This window comes from Hemiscyllium ocellatum, chromosome 2 (genome assembly GCF_020745735.1).
Source record: "Hemiscyllium ocellatum isolate sHemOce1 chromosome 2, sHemOce1.pat.X.cur, whole genome shotgun sequence".
In the NCBI taxonomy this organism is placed as follows: domain Eukaryota; kingdom Metazoa; phylum Chordata; class Chondrichthyes; order Orectolobiformes; family Hemiscylliidae; genus Hemiscyllium; species Hemiscyllium ocellatum.
This window is the reverse complement of record NC_083402.1, coordinates 101175578-101198066: the sequence shown is the minus strand read 5'-3', so window position 1 is coordinate 101198066 and position 22489 is coordinate 101175578. Positions and strand designations below refer to the sequence as shown.

General features: G+C 41.3%; 1 protein-coding gene across 1 annotated transcript in view; it reads right to left on the bottom strand.

Moving 5' to 3' along the window:
- LOC132824441 (multiple PDZ domain protein) overlaps positions 1–22489 on the bottom strand; it is a 381408-nt gene that overhangs the window by 186571 nt on the left and 172348 nt on the right. The window contains exons 21-22 of the mRNA XM_060838941.1: positions 19768–19929; positions 14697–14823 (exon numbers count right to left, since the gene is read on the bottom strand). Coding sequence (XP_060694924.1) covers positions 14697–14823; positions 19768–19929 — 289 coding nt within the window. The remainder of the gene's footprint in view (positions 1–14696; positions 14824–19767; positions 19930–22489) is intronic.

Genomic DNA, 22489 nt, shown 5'->3' with positions numbered 1-22489 from the left:
AATGTGCATCTTGGATCTTATGCTCATCTGAACGTCCAAAGACTAGAAAATCTGTCTCAATAATTAATAAACTGCAATGGCAGAGCTGCAGTTACAGACAGATGCAGCAAGGCTTGATCAATTAGATTTATACATTTTAAATTTTATATCCAGTTTCCATAGCAAAATCCTTAGTTAAACAAGAAGCTGAACTTTAAAAACAGGAAGTGCTGGAAATATTTTAGCAAGAGTTGTATTTGTTGTGATTCCAGATTTCCAGCATCCAAAGTACAACGTTGTTACTTCAGAGATTAAACACTGGTTTTATACAGAGTGGAAATTTTATGCCACATAACCCCAATGAGCTTTCTGTTTGTAGACAATAATGCCTATTTCTCTTCTTTCCATTTCTTAATCAGTCTTTCTTCCTTCAACTCACTCTCTCAGCAGAGCAGGTAAGGGCTGTTTGGCAGTGGCTGCTTGAAGGCTCGGTGACGTTTAACGGTTTAAATTTGAATTTTTTTTTAAAAAAGCGCGGAGCGGAACCGGAAGCTGGTGTAGCACAAGCTTACCTGGGTAAGTTGTTTGTTTTTCCCCTATAAAGGCATGCAGCTTCAAGGCCTTGGCCTCACTCTCTCAGCAGAGCAGGTAAGGGCTGTTTGGCAGTGGCTGCTTGAAGGCTCGGTGATGTTTGTTTAACGGTTTAAATTTGAATTTTTTTTTGAAAAGCGCGGAGCGGACCCAGAAGCTGGTGTAGGGCAAGCTTACCTGGGTAAGTTGTTTTCCTATAAAGGCGCGCAGGAGAGGAACCCGAGGCACTAAGAGGTAGAGCCTCCCACCCGCCCACCTCCTCTCACCTAATAATAAGACCCGTTGTGGTAAGAAGGTAAGTGGTGCATTTTGCTTATTCTCGTGCTTAGACCTAGTTATTTTTAAGGGTTACTTTGAGAGGGATGGCAGTGAAGGCAGTGCAATGTTCCTCTTGCAACATGTATGAGGTGAGGGATGCCATGGTCGTCCCTGCTGATTACACTTGAAGTGCACCCATCTCCAGCTCCTCCAAGACCGTGTTAGGGAACTGGAGCTGGAGATGGATGAACTGAGGATCATTCGGGAGGCAGAGGGGGTCATAGATCGGAGCTTTAGGGAAGTAGTAACTCCAAAGATTGCAGACAGATGGGTGACAGTGAGGGGGACTAGGAGGAAGCAGCCAGTGCAGAGACCCCTTGCGGTCGTTCCCCTCAAGAACAAGTACACCGTTTTGGATACTTGTGGGGGGGGAAGACTTACCAGGGGTAAGCAATGGGGTTCAGGCCTCTGGCACGGAGCCTATCCCCATTGCTCAGAAGGGAAGGGTGGAGAAGAGCAGAGCAATAGTTATTGGGGACTCGATAGTTCGGGGCACAGATAGGCGGTTTTGAGGGGGCGAGAGAGACTCACGATTGGTATGTTGCCTCCCAGGTGCAAGGGTCCGTGATGTCTCTGATCGTGTTTTCTGGGTCCTTAAGGGGGAGGGGGAGCAGCCCGAAGTCGTGGTCCACATTGGCACCAACGACATAGGTAGGAAGAGGGATGAGGATGTTAGGCAGGCTTTCAGGGAGCTAGGTTGGAAGCTCAGAGTTAGAACGAACAGAGTTGTTGTTCTGGTTTGTTACCCGTGCCACGTGATAGAGAGTCGAGGAATAGGGAGAGAGAGCAGTTAAATGCGTGGCTACAGGGATGGTGCAGGAGGAATGGATTCCAGTTTCTGGATAACTGGGGTTCTTTCTGGGGAAGGTGGGACCTCTATAAACAGGATGGTCTACACCTGAACCTGAGGGACACCAGTGTCCTTGGGGGGAGGTTTGCTAGTGCTCTTTTGGGGGGTTTAAACTAACTCTGCAAGGGCATGGGAACCTAGACTGTAGTTTGAGGGTACAGGACCTTGAGTGTAGGGAGGTTAGGAACCAGGCATCATTCTCGAAGGAGGGTGCCTGTAAACAGGAAGGTGGCTTGAAGTGTGTATACTTCAATGCGAGAAGCATACGAAATAAGGTAGGTGAATTTGCAGCGTGGGTTGGTACTTGGGAGTTCGATGTTGTGGCTATTACAGTGACATGGGTAGAACAGGGACAAGATTGGTTGTTGCAGGTTCCAGGGTTTAAATGTGTTAGTAGGGTCAGAGGTGGGGGTAAAAGAGGGGAGGTGTGGCATTGCTTGTCAAAGATAGTATTACAGCAGTGGAAAGGACGATGGATGAAGACTCGCCATCTGAGGTAGTTTGGGCTGAGCTTAGAAATAGGAAAGGTAAGGTCACCCTGTTAGGAGTTTTCTACAGTACTTCTAATAGTCCTAGAGACATAGAAGAAAGGATTGCGAGGATGATTCAGGAGAAGAGTGAAAGTAATAGGGTGGTTGTTATGGGGGACTTTAACTTTCCAGATATTGACTGGGAAAGCTATAGCTCGAGTACGTTAGATGGGTCGGTGTTTGTCCAATGTGTGCAGGAGGGTTTCCTGATACAATATGTATTCAGGTCAACAAGAGGTGAGGCCATACTGGATTTGGTTCTGTGTAACGTACCAGGCCAGGTGTTAGAATTGGAGGTAGGTGAGCACTTTGGGGACAGTGACCACAATTCAGTGACTTTTACTCTAGTGATGGAGAGGGATAAGTATGCACTACAGGACAAGAGTTATAGCTGGGGGCAGGGAAATTATGATGCGGTGAGGCATGACTTAGGATGCGTGGCTAGGAAAAGTAGGCTTCAAGGGATGGGTGCAATCGATATGTGGAGCTTGTTCAAGGAGCAACTACTGAGTGTCCTTTATAAGTATGTACCTGTCAGGCAGGGAGGAAAGAGTCGTGTGAGGGAGCCGTGGTTTAATAAGGAATTGGAATCCCTTGTTAAAGGGAAGAGGGCGGCCTATGTAAAGATGAGGTATGAAGGTTCAATTGGGGCGATTGAGAGTTATAAGATAGCCAGGAAGGATTTAAAGAGAGAGGTAAGAGCAGCAAGGAGGGGACATGAAAAGTCCTTGGTTGATAGGATTAGGGAAAACCCGAAGGCTTTCTATAGGTCAGGAATAAAAGGATGACTAGGGTAGGAATAGGTCCAGTCAAGGATAGTAGTGGGAAGTTGCGTGTGGAGGCTGAAGAAATTGGGGAGACACTGACTGAATACTTTTCGTCAGTATTCACTCAAGAACAGGACATTGTTGCCGATGTGAATATTGAGTCACAATTAATTAGAATGGATGGCTTTGAGATATGTAGGGAAGAGGTGTTGGAAATTCTGGAAAGGGTGAATGTAGATAAGTCCCCTGGGCCTGATGGCATTTATCCTAGGATTCTCTGGGAAGCAAGGGAGGAAATTGCAGAGCCATTGGCCTTGATTTTTATGTCCTCGTTGTCTACAGAAATAGTGCCAGAAGACTGGAGGACAGCAAATGTGGTTCCCTTGTTCAAGAAGGGGAGTAGGGATAACCCTAGTAACTATAGGCCGGTGAGTCTTACCTTTGTTGTGGGCAAAGTCTTAGAGAGAATTGTAAGGGATAGGATTTATGAACATCTGGATAGGAATAATGTGATCAAGGATAGTCAGCATGGTTTTGTGAAGGGCAGGTCGTGCCTCACAAACCTTATTGAATTCTTTGAGAAGGTGACTAAGGAGGTGGACGAGGGTAAAGCGGTAGATGTGGTGTATATGGATTTTAGTAAGGCGTTTGATAAGGTTCCCCGTGGTAGGCTACTGCAAAAAATACGGAGGTATGGCATTAAGGGTGAGTTGGAGGTTTGGATTAGGAATTGGCTGGCTGGAAGAAGACAGAGGGTAGTAGTTGATGATAAAGGTTCATCTTGGAGTGCAGTTACCAGCGGTGCTCCGCAAGGATCTGTTTTGGGACCATTGCAGTTTGTCATTTTTATAAATGACCTGGAGGAGGGGCTAGAAGGTTGGGTGACCAAGTTTGCGGATGATACGAAAGTCGGTGGAGTTGTTGACAGTGAGGAAGGATGTGGCAGGTTACAGCGGGATATAGATAAGCTGCAGAGCTGGGCAGAAAGGTGGCAAATGGAGTTCAATGTCGCTAAGTGTGAAGTGATTCACTTTGGTAAGAGTAACAAGAAGATGGAGTACTGGGCTAATGGCAGGATACTTGGTAGTGTGGATGATCTTGGTGTCCATGTACACAGATCTCTGAAAGTTGCCACCCAGGTAAATATTGCTGTGAAGAAGGCATATGGCGTACTGACTTTTATTGGTAGAGAAATTGAGTTCCGGAGTCCTGAGGTCATGTTGCAGTTGTATCAGACTCTGGTGTGGCCGCATCTAGAGTATTGTGTGCAGTTTTGGTCGCCATACTATGTGGAGGCACTGGAACGGGTGCAGAGGTGGTTTACCAGGATGTTGCGTGGTATGGTAGGAAGATCGTATGAGGAAAGGCTGAGGCACTTGGGGCTGTTTTCATTGGAGAAAAGAAGGTTTAGGGGTGACTTGATAGAGGTGTACAAGATGATTAGGGGTTTAGATAGGGTTGAACATGAGAACCTTTTTCCACGTATGGAGTCAGATATTACGAGGGGGTGGTACGTATAGGACAGATGTTAGGGGTAGATTCTTTACTCAGCGAGTCGTGAGTTCATGGAATGCCCTGCCAGTAACAGTGGTGGACTCTCCCTCTTTATGGGCATTTAAATGGGCATTGGATTAGGCATATGGAGGAAAGTGGGTTAGTGTAGGTTAGGTGGGCTTGGATCGGCGCAACATCGAGGGCCAAAGGGCCTGTACTGCACTGTATTGTTCTATGTTCTATTATCTTTTAAGGGTTTTACCAATATTAAACTTATTTGTGCTCCAGGCAGCATATTTGATGGGGAGTGATTGTGAAGAGGCAGGGAAACAATTACTGCACAATTTGTACAGTTGTCGACAAATGACTATCCTTCTGGATGTTGGAACTATAAATTTCTCCTTCTTAAAATGAGGTCAATTGTTGGATCATTCATTTCACACAGACTAAAGAAGCTTATAATTTTCCTGATTTAAGAGCATAGAAATTGCAAGATGAAAAGACTATATGGTCTGTCAAGTCTGCTCATTTAATGAGATTATGCTTGATGTTAAGATTCACACCCGCTCCCAACAGACTTCAATTACCCGAGACCAAACATCTGTGTCTCTCAGCCACATCCAATGATGGCATATCCACATGGTCACTGTGGAAATAAAATCCTATGTTCATATTGAGCATACTTTCCTGCATGTTATGTGGTACGACCACAGTGCTAAATTGGATAATTTCAAACTGACGTAGCAACTCAAGACTGGGCGTCTGTGGCAATGCCATCATCAGCAGCAGAATCATTTAAAAGCAATGTCTCCTGACAACATTCAGAAATTAGTACGAAAGACTTGTGCATCAGAACCTGCCCTCCCCTGTGGCCAAGCTGATCCAGTACAATTACAACACAAATATTAATCCAAATGTAGAAAACTGCAGTCATGTCATGTCCAGACACACAAAAAATGACTATTAAAAGTTTAAACGAAAAGGTAAAGCTCCAATAGTCCCACTGGACCACAGGGCTGCTCTCTCATTAAAGAGGTGACTGATGGTTTTAGCTGTGGGTCACCACACCTCAAGCAAGTAGCGCGGTAAAAGACAGTCCTTCATGGTAACTTTAATTGGTGCAGAAATTGAACACAGTTGGCATCAATCTACATCAGACTAGCCATCCAGCCAACTGAGATGACCAGTCGCCTAATATCAATCCAAACTATTACCACATCACCAGTATATGCTTGACAAAGAGAAGTGACAAAAGTAAAGTAAGTAAAGAGATGAAAGAGAGATCATTAATAGTGCTATCAACCAGGATTTGCTTTGCAATAATCTGCTCACTGAAGCTCACTTGGGTTCTATCAGAGCCACTGAGCTCCTGACCACATTACAGCCTTGCTTTGCACACAGACAAGAAAGATCAAGTCCAGAGGGGAGGGAGAGCGACTGCCCTTGACATTAAGACTGCATTTCTAATGAAGCATCAAGGAGTTCCAGAAAATTAAAATCGGAACAGAAATTCAAGAAGCTCTTCTTAAATGCAATTAGTGATGGATAAAGATGTTGGTCCAGCCAGCGAAGCCCACACACACTGAATGAATGGGAGTTGAGGGAAAACACTAATGATTGCATTCATGGTTGTCACTGTTGCCAGTTAGTCATCTTGGCTCCAGGAGATCACAACTGGAGCTCCTTAAGGTATCTAGGCTGGCTATCCTCATTAATGACCTTCTTTCCGTCATAAGGTCAGAAGCAAGAAGGGTCACCAGTGATTGCACAATGTTCAGCACCATTCACAATTCAACCACTGATTCAATTCAAATCAAAACGCAGCAAGACTTGGACAACGTCACAAGTGACAAGCAAAATAAGTGCCACACAGTCCTAGGTAACGACTATCTTCAACAATAGGGAATTTAATGATAGTCACTTGACATTCAACATCATTTCTATTGCTGAATCCCTCACTGTCAATATTCTGGGAACTACCACTGACCAGAAACTGAACCAGGCTAGCCATATAAATAGGAGAGGGTGAGGACTGCAGATGCTGGAGATCAGCGTTGAGAGTGTGGTGCTGGAAAAGCACAACTGGACACGCAGCATCCAAGGAGCAGGAGAATCAACATTTCAGGCATAGCCCTTTATCAGGAATACCATATAAATAGATTACTTACTTACAGTGTGGAAACAGGCCCTTCGGCCGAACAAGTTCACACCGACCTTGTTCCGAAGAGCAACCCACCCAGACCCATTCCCCTACATTTACACCTTTCACCTAACACTACAGGCAATTTAGCATGGCCAATTCACCTAACCTGCACATTTTTGGACTGTGGGAGAAAACCGGAGCACCCAGAGGAAACCCACGCAGACACGGGGAGAATGTGCAAACTCCACACAGACAGTTGCCTAATGTGGGAATTGAACCCGGGTCTCTGGTGCTGTGAGGCAGCAGTGCCAGCCACTGTGCCACCATGCCGCCCAATGGTCAAGAGTAAATCAGAGGCTAGGAATATTGCAGAGAACAACTCCCCAAAACCTGTCTACCATTTACAAGGCACAAATCAGGTGTCTTATGGAATACTGACAACTTGCTGGGATAAGTGTAGCTCCACCAGCACTCAAGAAGCTTGGCACCATCCAAAACAATCACCATATGCACAGACATTTACTCCCCCTACCACTGATGCACAGTAGCAACAGTGTGCACAATCTATAAGATGCACCACAGAAACTCCTCAAGGCTGAAGTGATAGCAGCTTCCAGTTCCACATCCACTATCATTTAGAAAGACAAGGACCATAGATGCATGAAAACATTAATCACCTAAAAGTACACCTCCAGGAAACATACCATCCTGAATTAAACTATATTTGCTACATTACTGTCATTGGGTCAAATCGCGGAACTCTTTCCATAACTGCACTGAGTTTACCTACAGCAAGCAGATTAAAGAAAGTCAAGAAGCCTAATTAGCTCTTAAACACAATTAGTGATGGATAAAGATGTTGCGCCACCCAGCAAACCCGACATCCCCTGAATGAACTAATGCTCTCTTGGGTAGAAAAACCAAATATCCTCATACTTAGAGTGAAGACATTTCTTCCCATTTTAGTGCTCAGCTATGCTCCAAATTCTACAATCAGGCAAATGATATTTCAGTTGTCTATCAAGCTACTTCATAAGCTTTCATATCTCAATAAGACCACTCTTATTATTCTAGACTCTAGAGTATATTGACCCTATTTACATTGCTTCTCATCACTGGTTAACCCTTTCAATAATGGTACCAAACCTACCTATCCTATTCACTCTATCCACATTTGTTGTATCTCTCCAAGTATAACAGCAGACTTTCTGAAATATGATGTAAATGGTACACAAAATTCAAAGCATGATCACACCAATGTCTTTTGCAGCTGTGCAAGATCTCTACTCTTGTTCTACCCAGGCCAACATGCCATATCTTTTCATTTACGTCAATAATGTAGATTATTAATAGCGGAGGGCTCAGCAATGACTTTTGTGGCACTCCACTAGTCACAGCCTGCTAATGTGAAAACTCCCAATCATAAGAACATATGAACAAGGGCAGGAGTACACCATCTGCCCTTTTGAGCCTGATCCGCCATTCAAGAAGATCATGGCTGATCTTTTTGTGGCCTCAGCTCCATTTACCCACCCTCTTACTATAAATCTTAATTCCTTTACTGTTCAAAAAAGTATCTACCTTAGCTTTAAAAACACCTACTGAGGAAGTCTCAACCAATTCAATGGGCAGGGAATTCCTGTACTCTGCCTATATGCACTCCCAAATTCATGAGCACTTATCTCGAGTTACATAAATCAAATGAGTTTTGGAAAACCAAATTATACATTGCCTGCTTCCCCCTTATCTACCATATTAGTTATTAACTTTCAATATCTGTCAAAGTGGATTTCCTTTTTGAAAACCATGTTGAATCATTCTAACCACACTATGCATTTTTTCATACACTGACGAGAAATTCATTAATAGTAAATTTCAGCAGTCTGATGTCAGGCTGACTGGTTTATAGTTCTTGGTTTGCTGTCTTATCTTATTAAGTATCAAACATTTGCCAATTTCCAATTTGCAGAAATTTCCAATATCCAGGAAACTCTGGAAAATCATTGCAACATGTTTAAAAGAGATAGCTGCAGAGATGGTAAAGGTTAGGGTAAAGATCATTAGGTGGTGGAGTTTTGATGGATTTTAAGCCCTTGAGATTTCACTAGCACTTCTTCTCTGCTGATATTGGTTAGCTCAATTTTCTCACTCATTAGCACCCAATTATGCTCGATTTTGCTAAGTAGCTTGTATTTCCTATTGTGACAACAGACACAAATTGGGTGTTTAATGCCTCAGCCATTTCCTCACTCCTCCGGATAATTCATTCAACTTTTAGTTTCATTATTCTTTACCTTTTCACATATTTGCAAAAGGTCTTTCAATCTCTTTAAATGATATTCAGTAGTTTACTCTCATACCCTATTTTATTTTACTCATATACTCTATTTTATTGTTCATCAATTCTTTGGTGGCTTCAAAATATGCTGAATCCTCAGACATATTACTTTTCTTTGCAACATGAAAATCTAATACTATATTTATCTCTACTGCAAACCACAAATGAATCTGAGTAAGTTTTCTTTTCTCAAGGCAAGATTTTGATTGAAAATATTGAATTATAAATATTTCTTACTGTTAAATTACATCCTTTTATATGCTTACACATTCTGATTTGGCTAATGGCACTTTAAAATGGATCATAAAATAAACTCTAAGAAAGATAAAAACAGGTATGTGAATGATCTTGCGAGCTTTAACTAAATGTGTGAATTCCTAGATGCTTGAAGAAATGTTTGAGCTCAAATTAATGAAGTAGTGCAGCACCTGAATTTTCAAATCGAGTTTATTAGAGATTGAATGGATCTGCATTCTCTCATTAGTCTTAAAAAAATCTTAAATTTATCTTTTAGCTTGTTTACTCAATCAAACTCTCTGCTCATACTTATGCAATTGCCTTTGTTGAAGTTCAACTTTTTTTTTCCCTGATTGGAACATGATATTTTCAAACTTTATGTGGAAATCAATTGTAGTGATTTTTACTAATGAATATTAATTAGCCACGTCTCATTGTGCAATAACACAATGACTAAAATAAGCTTATCATTCATTATTTCAGAACATATTGTATCAGGAAACAGTCATAACAGCATTCTACAAATTCATCTTCCAGACCAACCATTGCTTACTTGATTTATCCAGTTACAACTTGCAGTGTTCTGTGGATACATTCATTGCATTAATTCACTTGGAAGAATATTCCCATTTGTTCACTGTCTATGGATCAAAACCCTGGAACTCACTTCCTATCAAACCTGTAGGGGTACCCACACTAGATGGTTTACAGCTATTCAAGGCAGCAGCATGCAACAACCTTGTTAGTGATACCCACATTCCATGAAAATAATATTAAAGCTGGACATTGGAGTGCATCTGGGAAAATTAACGAACAGTGAAATCTTGGAGGAACTGTTGGGCGAAGTTCACAGCACAGAATCAGATAAGTTAATTGTTTTAAGTGTGGCCTGCAGAGAATCTGCACTAGTGAGTGGGTTCTTTCTTAATTATATGTTTTTGGAGATATGTCTCTTGATTAAACTTAAAATATAAGCCATAACTATTAATTTTACCTGGGGCAGCATTTGTAGAGGAATAAGACGGTGTTATTTTCTGGGTCTGTAGATTGTGAAGGAGCAAAAATGGCCTTTAATAGAGTGATATGTACTTCTTGTCAGATGTGGGAGTTTAAAGAGAATTTATGGGTTACTGCGAATTATATCTGCCACAAATGCTGTTGGCTGCGAATCTTATCAGATTGGAGAGACAGTTGGAAACAATGAGGAATTTGCAACAGCAGTAGTATGTGATGGATGGCAGTAATAGGAAGGTGGAAAAGTCTCAGATACAGTCACATAGATGGGTTAACTTCAGGAAAGGTAACAGAGGTAGGCAGCTAGTGCAGGAGTCTTTTGTGGATATACAGATATGCTGTTTTGGAAAATGTAGGGGGTGATGGATTCTCAGGGGAATGTAGCACAAACAGACAAGTTTCTGGTATTGAGACTGGCTCCAATGCAACGAGGGGTACATCGGTTCCAAGAGATCAATTGTGTTAGAGGATTCTCTAGTCCGAGGTACAGACAGACATTTCTTTGGCCAACAGCGAAGAAGCAGATGTGTTGCTTCCCTGGGGTCAGGATCAAGGATGTCTCAGAGAGAGTGCAGAATATCCTCATGGGGGAGAGGGGCCAGCAAGAGGTCATTGTCCACATTGGAACCAATGACATAGGAAGAGAAAAGGTTGAGATTCTGAAGGGAGATTAGAGAGAGTTATGCAGGAATTTAAAAGGAGGTCCTCGAGAGGAGTACTATCTGGATTACTCCCGGTGCTATGAGCTAGTGAGGGCAGGAATAGGAGGATAGAGCAGATGAATGCATGGCTGAGGAGCTGGTGGATGAGAGAAGGATTCACATTTTTGGATCATTGGAATCTTTTTGGGGGTAGAAGTGACCTGTAAAAGAATGACGGATTGCACCTAAATTGGAAGGGGTCTAATATGCTGGCAGGGAAATTTGCTAGAACTGCTTGGGAGGATTTAAACTAGTGGGGGGGGGGTGGGGGGAGAGAAACCCAGGGAGATAGTGAGGAAACAGATCAATCTGAAACTGGTACAGCTGAGAACAGAAGCGAGTCAAACAGTCAGAGCAGGCAGGGACAAGGTAGGACTAATAAATTAAACTGCATTTATTTCAATGCAAGAGGTCTAACAGGGAAGGCAGATGAACTCAGGGCATGGTTAGGAACATGGGACTGGGATATCATAGCAATTACAGAAACATGGCTCAGGGATGGACAGGACTAGCAGCTTAATGTTCCAGGATACAAATGCTACTGGAAGGATAGAAAGGGAGGCAACAGAGGAGGGAGTGGCATTTTTGATAAGGGATAGCATTACAGCTGTGCTGAGGGAGGATATTCCTGGAAATACACCCAGGGAAGTTATTTAGGTGGAACTGAGAAATAAGAAAGGGATGATAGCCTTTTTGGGATGTATTATAGACCCCCTAATAGTCAGAGGGAAATTGAGAAACAAACTTGTAAGGAGATCTCCGCAATCAGTAAGGATAATAGAGCGGTTATGGTAGGGGATTTTAACTTTCCAAACACAGACTGGGACTGCCATAGTGTTAAGGGCTTAGATGGGGAGGAATTTGTTAAGTGTATACAAGACAATTTTCTGATTCAGTATGTGGATGTACTTACTAGAGAAGGTGCAAAACTTGACATACTCTTGGGAAATAAGGCAGGGCAGGTGAGTGAGGTGTTAGTGGGGAAGTAGTTTGGGGCCAGCAACCACAATCCTATTAGATTTAAAATAATGATGAAAAAGGATGGATTAGATCTAAAAGTTGAAGTCCTAAATTGGAGTATTAGGCAAGAACTTTCGAAAGCTGATTGGGGGCAGATGCTTGCAGGTAACGGGATGGCTGGAAAATGGGAAGCCTTCAGAAATGAGATAACGAGAATCCAGAGAAAGTATATTCCTGTCAGGGTGAAAGGAAAGGCTGGTAGGTATAGGGAATGCTGGATGACTAAAGAAATTGAGGGTTTGGTTAAGAAAAAGAAGCAAGCATGTGTAAGGTATAGACAGGATAGATCGAGTGAATCCTTAGAAGAGTATAAAGGTAGTAGGAGTATACTTAAGAGGGAAATCAGAAGGGCAAAAAGGGAACATGAGATAGCTTTGGCAAATAGAATTAAGGAGAATCCAAAGAGTTTTACAAATACATTCGGGTCAAAAGGGTAACTAGGGCAAAAATAGGGCCCCGCAAAGATCAGCAAGGTTGCCTTTGTGTGGAGCCGCAGGAAATAGGGGAGATACTAAATGAGTATTTTACATCAATATTTACGGTGGAAAAGGATATGGAAGATATAACTGTAGAGAAATAGATGGTGACATCTTGCAAAATGTCTAGATTACAGAGGAGGAAATACTGGATGTCTTGAAACAGGTAAAGGCGGATAAATCCCCAGGACCTGATCAGGTGTACCCGAGAACTCTGTGGGAAGCTAGAAAAGTGATTGCAGGGTCTCTTGCTGAGACATATGTATCATCAATAGTCACACATGAGGTGTCGGAAGACTGGAAGTTGGCTAACGTGGTGCCACTGTTTAAGAAGGGTGGTAAGGACAAGCTAGGGAATTATAGACCAGTGAGCCTGACGTCGGTGGTGGGCAAGTTGTTGGAGGGAATCCTGAGGGACAGGTTGTACATGAATTTAGAAAGGCATGGACTGATTAGGGATAGTCAACATGGCTTTGTGTATGGAAAATCATGTCTCACAAACTTGATTGACTTTTTTGAGTAAGTAACAAAGAGGATTGATGAGGGCAGAGCGGTAGATGTGATCTATATGGACTTCAGTAAAGCAATCGACAAGGTTCCCCATGGGAGGCTGATTAGCAAGATTAGATCTCACGGAATACAGGGAGAACTAGCCATTTGGATACAGAACTGGGTCAAAGGTAGAAGACAGAGGGTGGTGGTGGAGGGTTGTTTTTCAGACTGGAAGCCTGTGACCAGTGGAGTGCCACAAGGATCGGTGCTCTACTTTTTGTCATTTACATAAATGATTTGGATGCGAGCATAAGAGGTACAATTAGTAAGTTTGCAGATGACACCAAAATTGGAGGTGAAGTGGACAGCGAAAATGGTTACCTCAGATTACAACAGGATCTTGACCTGATGGGCCAATGGGCCAAGAAGTGGCAGATGGAGTTTAATTCAGATAAATGTGAAGTGCTGCATTTTTGGGAAAGCAAATCTTAGCAGGACTTATACACTTAATGGAAGGTCCTGAGGAGCACTGCTGAACAAAGAGACCTTGGAGTGCAGGCTCATAGCTCCTTGAAAGTGGAGTCGCAGGTAGATAGGGTAGTGAAGACGACGTTTGGTATGCTTTACTTTATTGGTCAGAGTATTGAGTACAGGACTTGGGAGGTCACTGTTGGAATATTGCGTGCTTTTCTGGTCTCCTTCCAATCAGAAAGATGTTGTGAAACTTGAAAGGGTTCAGAAAAGATTTACAAGGATGTTGCCAGGGTTGGAGGATTTGAGCTATAGGGAGATGCTGATCAGGCTGGGGCTGTTTTCCCTGGAGTGTCGGAGGCTGAGGGGTGACCTTATCGAGGTTTACAAAGTTATGAGAGGCATGGAAAGGGCAAATAGGCAAAGTCTTTTCCCTGGGGTTGGGGAGTCCAGAACTAGAGGGCATAGGTTTAGGGTGAGAGGGGAAAGATATAAAAGAGACCTACGGGGCAACTTTTTCACACAGAGGGTGGTACGTATACGGAATGAGCTGCCAGAGGAAGTGGTGGAGGCTGGTACAATTGCAACATTTAAGAGACATTTAGATGGGTATATGATTAGGAAGAGTTTGGAGGGATATGGGCCAGGTGCTGGCAGGTGGGACTAGATTGGGTTGGAATATCTAGTCGGCATGGAAGGGCTGGACCAAAAGGTCTGTTTCCATGCTGTACATCTCTATGACTCTATGAAAAGCCCTGCAAGGTATACATTTTTGAATGTGGTTACTTATAAATTTTGTAAGGTTAACTTTAGATACAATTGGTCCTCACTAAATGTGGATTGGCTACCCATGGATCCATGTACTCACAAGACCACCCCAGTCCTGTTTTATTTCCGCAATAATTGGCAGGTCCCAATGGCTTGTCCGATTCTTTGCAATAGATAGAGGTTTCTATTTTAGCACTATCCACATTTTTGTGCCATCCAGCCAGCTGTAAACAATGAAGGCAGAAGGACTAGGATGTAGAGTGACTAACATATAGCCTGTATCTCATTAGATCTTTTCACATGACTCACGACATTGCTACTCCTAATTTTGCAAAGACCAAACCCTAAGAAACTGTAAAAATATAAAATCTACTAGCTCTTTGAAAACATTGCAATAATGATTGAAAGTATATTGGATTATAACTACGTAAATAATAAAGACTTAAAACATGGCAAAAGTACATTGTTTCTCGCAGCAGGTTTAATAAATCTATACCAGATACATACCGAGGCTAGCATTGCCTTTTGCAATGGTAATGGTTTTCTCAAATCCTCTGGCTAAGGACATCTGTTTCTCATCACTCTCTTCAGTGGAGGACATGTTGCAAGTATCCAAGGAATTTTCTTGTGCATCCTTAAAGAATGGAATAATTTTGAAAATATGAAAAGACGTGACCTGTTAAAATAGTTTTAAAATATTCATAGTGAAAGGGGAAAGGTGGAGCACTCTAAAAGCCGAAGATATCATTTCATCCTGCTCCTACTCAAACCACATGCTATATTAAATCAGAATATTTGTGCCAGTGTAGGAATGTAGCAACTCCTTCCTGACTACTGACCTCACTCAACTCCTTCAGTCCAGGAACCCATGGAAAGAATAGTAGGGAGATCCTGTACATACAAGTCATAATAACTTTAAAGCACTTTAAGTTAAGCGGGTTAATTTATATAGTTATCCAAAGATTAAGTGATGATTTTGTTTTTAACATTTCGGGGGTACTATCCAAGTACAGATAGTGTAATTATTCAAACAATCTATATTGCAAGGTCCTTTGGAGCAGGTGTAAGTTCAAATGCCCCACGGAATTTCAACACAGTCAGTGTTGGGACATTCATGAACTCCAATGCGCAAATTGGGTTATCTGTCCAGTCTCCGGTGATCTTGAGAAAGGAGGACTTGCCAAAAGTGAGGATTGCAGATGCTAGAGATCAGAGTCAACAGTGTGTTGCTGGAAAAGCACAGCAAGTTGGACAGCATCTGAGGAGCAGGAGAGTCAATGTTTCGGGTAGAAGTCTTTCATCAGAAACGAAGACTTGTCAAGGTACCAAGGAACTTTAAGAATTTTAAATTAGATTATTTAATGTGTGGACACAGGCCCTTTCGGCCCAACAAGCCCATACTGACCCACAACACACCCAGACCCATTTCCCTACATTTTTATATTTGGTAGTGCATGGCATTATTTACATTGAACCATGTAAAGTTTAAAGCGTGGAGAAGCTCGAACCAACAGGAAGTCAGCTATCCTAATCTCACCTTTTCTGGTTTTGACAAACAGCCTAATATGAAACGCATATCCCAGTACTTGTTAAATGTTGATGGTTGCAGCCTCTAATAGCCTTTCAGGAACTGAATGCCAGATCCACCAACCTGAGTGAAAAATATGTCATCTACAAAGTTAACCATACCACCTGAAGAAATAACAACTTTCAGCTCTCAGAGAAAACACCATCTAATTAATAAAGGCACCACGGCACTCTTTAGCTAATATTTCAGACAGAATTCAGAGAGAATATTCCTGATATAACAACTGACGCAAGAATTTGAAGGAGGCGGCGTTCCTGAAAGAAGATCAGTGGACAGGGCAACAAGCATTCCAGAAGATGGATCCTTGCTGCAATTTTGGGAGACGAAGTTCTATTGTTTTGCAATAGAAGTTGGATTTGTATTTATTGAAACAGCATACCATTAGGATTTTGTTTTATTAGGGAATAATTAGCAGTTAGAGGGGAATTCTTCAGATTGTTAGCAGTTCTGTTAATTGGTTCACTGTTGGAGTTAATCAACAAGTAACAATTTATTTTACAGTAAATGAAAGGATTTCATTTCATTTAACTACACCTTTATAATAGATTGGAGGGGAGGGGGGTGAGAGGTAGGTGATATCACTTGTCACACCTCTTTCTACAGATTATGAGGCAAGCATCTCTGGGTGTTTTGGTTTTAATTAACGGGGGTGGGGCGTCGATCTCTGTTTCATAATACATCAAACATCTCTGTCTTCCATCAAAGGCGTGACAACACGTTGGCAATTATGTTCTCTTGACAAAGCATGTGTAGAGTTTACAAATTGAATGGCTGTAATAATAAACTCCACTAAACAAACTGGTGTCTAATCCTTAACATTCTCCAAAAACATTAAGATATGATGTTCAGTATATACGTTTGTCTCAGATTCTTCACTTACAACATAACTGTTGAAATGTTGCAATACCGACACCAAACTCAAGGTCTCTTCCTCAGTGGTGGAGTATTTCTGTTACTGAATATTCAACTTTCGGAAGAAATAACCAGAAGGTCTTCCTATCCTCTTGCCATCTACTTGTAAGAGTACAACACCAACACCCACAACATAGCCACCTTGAATAGTTTTACATAATTACTGGGGCAATGATCAACACAGCATTCAGGATGTCAAATGCCTCCTGACACTCACTGAAATTTTCTGGACTTCAAGTTAATCAATGCAGCACATATGCTAAAGACAAAGGCAAAATAACACTCAAGACCCAGGAATCGTAGTAACTCCATCTTCACTGACAGTATGGGAACTCCCGTTAACCTGTGTTTTCACAACCATGGAGCCATCTGTCCATGTCCAATGATGTGGCTTTGGAATACAACTTGGGCTTTTGTGAACTCATTCTGAGCCAGGTCTGTCACCAAGCCTAGACTGTCGATGTACTCTACATAATTGGGTAATCCCAAAATAAACTCTTTGGTTAATCTTGAAATGTGATTGATGCATTCTTCATAACAATTGGCATGAATTCAAATGAGTAAAGTCCATTAGGTGTCATGAAAGCTGAGACTATCTTCACTCTCTTGGATAAAATTACTTGCCAGTATCCTTTGAGTAAATCCAGCTTAGATGCATAATTTGTCCCACCTTCTCAATACAGAGTCTTCCAAACAGGTCATCTGAGCAGGCTTTCAATTTCTTTTAGAACTTGTGCCAATTTTAGACAGTAAAGCCATTAAGGATGTTGGTTAATTGGAACAGCATTTCCTAATTCTACATCATTTGTAATCAGTTTAGGACTTCCCAGATCACTCCCAAATATATCCCCATGTGATTGTAATAACTCTTTCAATTTATACCAATTTTTGAGAACTTCATTGTCCAGTTCAGAATCACCTGAATTTGGTTCTTAACTGTATTGGAACCAGTAACAGATTCTCCTTTTGCTTTCCTTCCTTATCAAAATACCATGTGAGCATATTCACATGACACACTTGGAGAGTTTTTCTTCTATATAATGTTCTCAAATACTTTAGCTCACTCCAGTTCCTTTCAATTTGATAAGGCTCACTGCATCTCGCTTTCAAAGGTTCACCTACAAGTGATAGTAAGGTTAACATTATCTCCACTAACTACAAATTTTTGATCTTTTGTCTGCTTCCTATTTCAAACAAATGCTATGCTACTTTCTAATGCTGTCTAGCCAACTCGCCAACTTAATTTAAATATCTCACTAAAATTTGGCACAATCCAAATCTGATCTCTGACTCTCCAATTTTTCCTCACTTAATTTCAATTAATCACCTCATGTTCAAAAACGAATTCAAGTTGACTCATTAGGTGAATCCATAATTGCAAAACGTGCAATCCTCTGAATAGTCATGACTATAAGCCCTCAACATGATCTTTAAAGATTGATACCAATGTAAAATTTGATCTTTGAACAGATTATATTTCTATGGATAGTTTGTTTCTAGTTTAAAACAATTGAGCAACTCACTGACATTCCTTTTAGCTATGATATGCATAATGCTTCTGGAAATCTAGTAAACACATCCATCACGGCCAAAAAATAGTAATTCCCACTTTTTGTTTAGGGAGGGGTCCTATGCAATCAATCAAAATGCATGGAAAAGGTTCTTCAACTGGAATGAATATTAAGGGCATTCGTTTTATTATTGCTTGAGGTTTCTCTATTACCTAAAATGTATGACACGTACAGCAAACTCAACCATATTTTTATGCAGTCCAGGCCAACGAACATATTTTTTTCTATATTGGCTTGAGTATTCTTTCCTCCCAAATGATCTCCTACTGGCAACACATATGCTACCTGCAACACCTCCTTTCTATAACCCATCAGCAATAGAAATTCCTGGCAAATGAGACTAGATTAATGTAGGATATCTGGTGGGCATGGACAAATTGTACTAAAAAGTCTGCTTCCATGCTGTATAATTCTATGACACTGTAACTGGTTCTAAAGGAGGGTAATTGGGCTCAAAATATTAACTGTTTTCTCTCCAAAGATAGTGCCAGACCTGCTGAGTTTCTCCAGCAGTTTGTTTTTGTTTCAAATTTCCAGTGTCCACACCCATTCATTTTATTTATTTTAAGGGAATTGGAACCCAAAAATGAAGACTTGCGAGAATTTTGATGGATTTTGTTAGACCATAGATGGTTCCATTGTGGTTTGCATATTTGAGGAAGGATATATTTGCATTGGGGACAGTATAGCAAAGGCTTGCCACATGGGTTCCTAGATGAGAGGGTCACCTGTAAGTTGGAGTGAATTGGGTCTATTGTCTGGCATCAATAAGAATGAGAGGTGATCTGAAAACTTCAAAATTATAAAGGAACTTGATAGAATAGATGCTTAGACATTTGCTTCCCATGACTAGGGACTCTAGAACAATCTCAAGCTAAGGGGTCAATCACTTAGCACTGAAATAAAAACATCCTTCACTCAGTTCTGAATCTTCAGAATTCTCTACCCTAGAGGATTATAAATGCTCTACCATGGAATATGGATAATATTGAAAGGCAAATTTCTATTCTGTCACAGAATTAAAAAGGTAGGAACTCGTGGGAAAGTGGAGTCCAAGTCTATGATCAATCACAGTTATTAGATTAGGTTATCTACAGTATGGAAATAGGCCCTTTGGCCCAACAAGCTCACACCGACCCTCCGAAGAGTAATACACCCAGACCCATTCTCTTACTCTATATTTACCCCTGACTAATTAGATGGAATGCTGGAGCAGTTTGATGGATTGCAAGGTCTTCACATTTTATTTTTGATCTTCTTATTCTCTCCTGAGCTTAAACAGTGTTTTTTTTAAAGTCTCCCTTCATCTCATTGCTAATGGCACAGCTATTCTCATCTCTTGAATTCCCTTCCTAAAATACCCATTTTAGTATATAAAGCATTCATTTAATACTGAAATATACAATACCTTCAGGAAGAAATCTGCGTCCCGGTTCAAGTTAAAAAGAAACCACACCAACTATTTACAAATACAGAGAGGCAGTTTAAGTTATAGAATTTTCATTACCTCATAACTCAGTGAGGGAATTGAGAGGTTAACAGTCAGGTCTGAACTACAAGCACTGCCATGCATGGCAACAGTAGAAGATTGATGGTCATCCTCTTCCTCAAACGATAAATCCCTCTCAAATGTTTTTCCAATGGCAAAACCTGTTTCAGTTGCTTCTACCTAGAAATGAGACAAGGTTGATTATTGGATTTTAGTTAAGTGTGTTATGTCATCAAAACCAGCTGCAGGTATCTAGTTACAGTTCCCACAATTGATCAGATATCAAGGAGCAGAGCTGCAAACTAATAACATCGTGCAAAGAAAATGTCTATTGTTATCGACCCAGATCAAGTCAGTGCTATTTCTATAGACTCTGAAACTTAAACATTTTCTGACTGATAATAAATTTAGTAGAGAAATCATAAATATCAATAATACATTCCAAATTGCATGTGAACTACAGTGGGTAAAGCAATGAAGCAATTTTTTTCCATAGACCTGCATTGTTTCCAATTTCTCTTCAAAGTCCAGGGCAAAATTGTGAATTCCTGTTGCCTCATCTCTTCAAAAGATTGTGGTGTATGTTCAGGTAGATGCATTTAAAAACAAAACAACCTCAAAACATTCAGATGCTAGACAGCATTGTGCACGCTGATTTATTTTGTTGACCACGTTACATTGAATTGCATATTCCTCTTAAGATTGCTGCAAAGCCATACATACGCACATCTTAAGGGAAATTTGGCAGCTGTGCACAGCTGGTCTGTTCCTTACACAGTACATTTTGGACTTGCATTATCTTACAAGGATTATAAGGATTATTGATATTCAATATAAAAAGCATATAGAAATTTGTTATCTTTGAAGTTCTAGCATCCATTTTGACAACACAATGAATTACAAGTTTTGTCCATTCATAGTAAATTTATTTGACAAGGTTAAGAAATAAAGTCTAATGTCAATGACAGGTTCTTTTTCAATGAAACATAGGAAAGAGGCAAGATTAATCAATTCATCAAGCAAGTCTACTATTCAGTTTAATCATAGGTGACTAGAACCTCAGATTAATTCACCCATTAGACTTTATCTATTTTAACCTTAATACAAATCTGTCATTCTCAATCTTTAAAATTTCAAAACACTCAGCATCACAGCCTTTTGGAAAGCTTTCACTTGTTATCTTTTGCGTGAAAACGTGCGTACGGAAATTATGTTTTATAGTACATCGAACATAGAAAAGTACGACACTGAACAGGCCCTTCGGCCCACGATGCTGTGCTGAGGATTAATCGTAATGTAAAATAAAGTAACCTAACCTATGCACCCCTCAATTCACTGCTGGCTATGTGCAAGTCCAGTGGTCGCATAAATGTCCCTAATGACTCTGCTTCCACCACCACCGCTGGCAACACATTCCATGCATTCACAACTCTCTGCGTAAAGAACCTACCTCTGAGGTCCCCTCTATACCTTTCTCCTAATATCTTAAAATGATGACCCCTTATGCCAGTCAATCCTGCCCTGGGGAAAAGTCTCTGACCATTGATTCTATCCATGCTTCTCATTATCCTGTATATCTCGATCAGGTCACCTCTCTTCCTCCTCCTCTCCAGCAAGAAAAGTTTGAGCTTAGTCAATCTCTCTTCATAAGACAAGCCCTCCAGTCCAGGCACCATCCTGGTAAACCTTTTTTGCACCCTCTCCAAAGCCTCTGTATCTTTCCTACAGTAGGGGGCCAGAACTGAACACAATATTCTAAGTGTGGTCTCACCGGGGACTTGTAGAGCTGTAGCAAAATCTTCCGGTTCTTAAACTCAATCCCAATAAAAGCTCAAACACCATACGCTTTCTTAACAACCCTATCCACTTGAGTGGAGCTTTGAGGGTTTTAAGCACTTGAACACCAAGATCCCTCTGTCCCTCCACACTGCCAAGAGTCCTGTCTTTAATTTTACATTCAGCATTCAAGCTCGACTTTCCAAAATGCATCACTTCGCATTTATACAGGTTGAACTCCATCTGCCATTTCTCAGCCCAGCTCTGCATCCTGTCCATGTCATGCTGCAGCTTGCAATAGCCCTCGATACTATCAACAGCACTTCCAACCTTTGTGTCATCTGCAAATTTACTAACCCATCCCTCAGCCTTCTCATACAAGTCATTTATAAAGACTACAAACTGAAGAGGCCCAAGAATAGAGCCCTGCAGGACACCACTCAACACTGACCTCCAGGCAGAATATTTTCCATCTACAACCACTTTCTGCCTTCTGTTTCGACCAATGGTTAGCACTGCTGCCTCTCAGCCCCAGGGACTCGGGTTCAAATCTAGCCTCAGGGAACCGTCTGTGTGGAGTGAGCACATTCTCCCAGTGTCTGCATGGGTTGCTCTGGTTTCCTCCCGCAATCCAAAGATGTGCACGTTAGGTGAATTGGCATGCTAAATTGCTCATAGTGTTCAGCAATGTGTAGGGGTAAATGTAGTGGAAGGGGTTTCAGTCGGATACTCTTTGGAGGATTGGTGTGCACTTGTTGGGTTGAAGGGCCTGTTTCCACACTATAAGGATTCTAGGATTACTAGTCTTAAGGTTGTGTTCCATGTTCTGGATTAGCCCACCACAGGAACAATATTTAGAATTTACCCATACATAGAATGAACCAATACTAATCAGCTTCCAGAATCTGCCTGTCTGGTTCATCAAATGACCATTCTCTCATTAGAATAATATTTCTCAAGATTA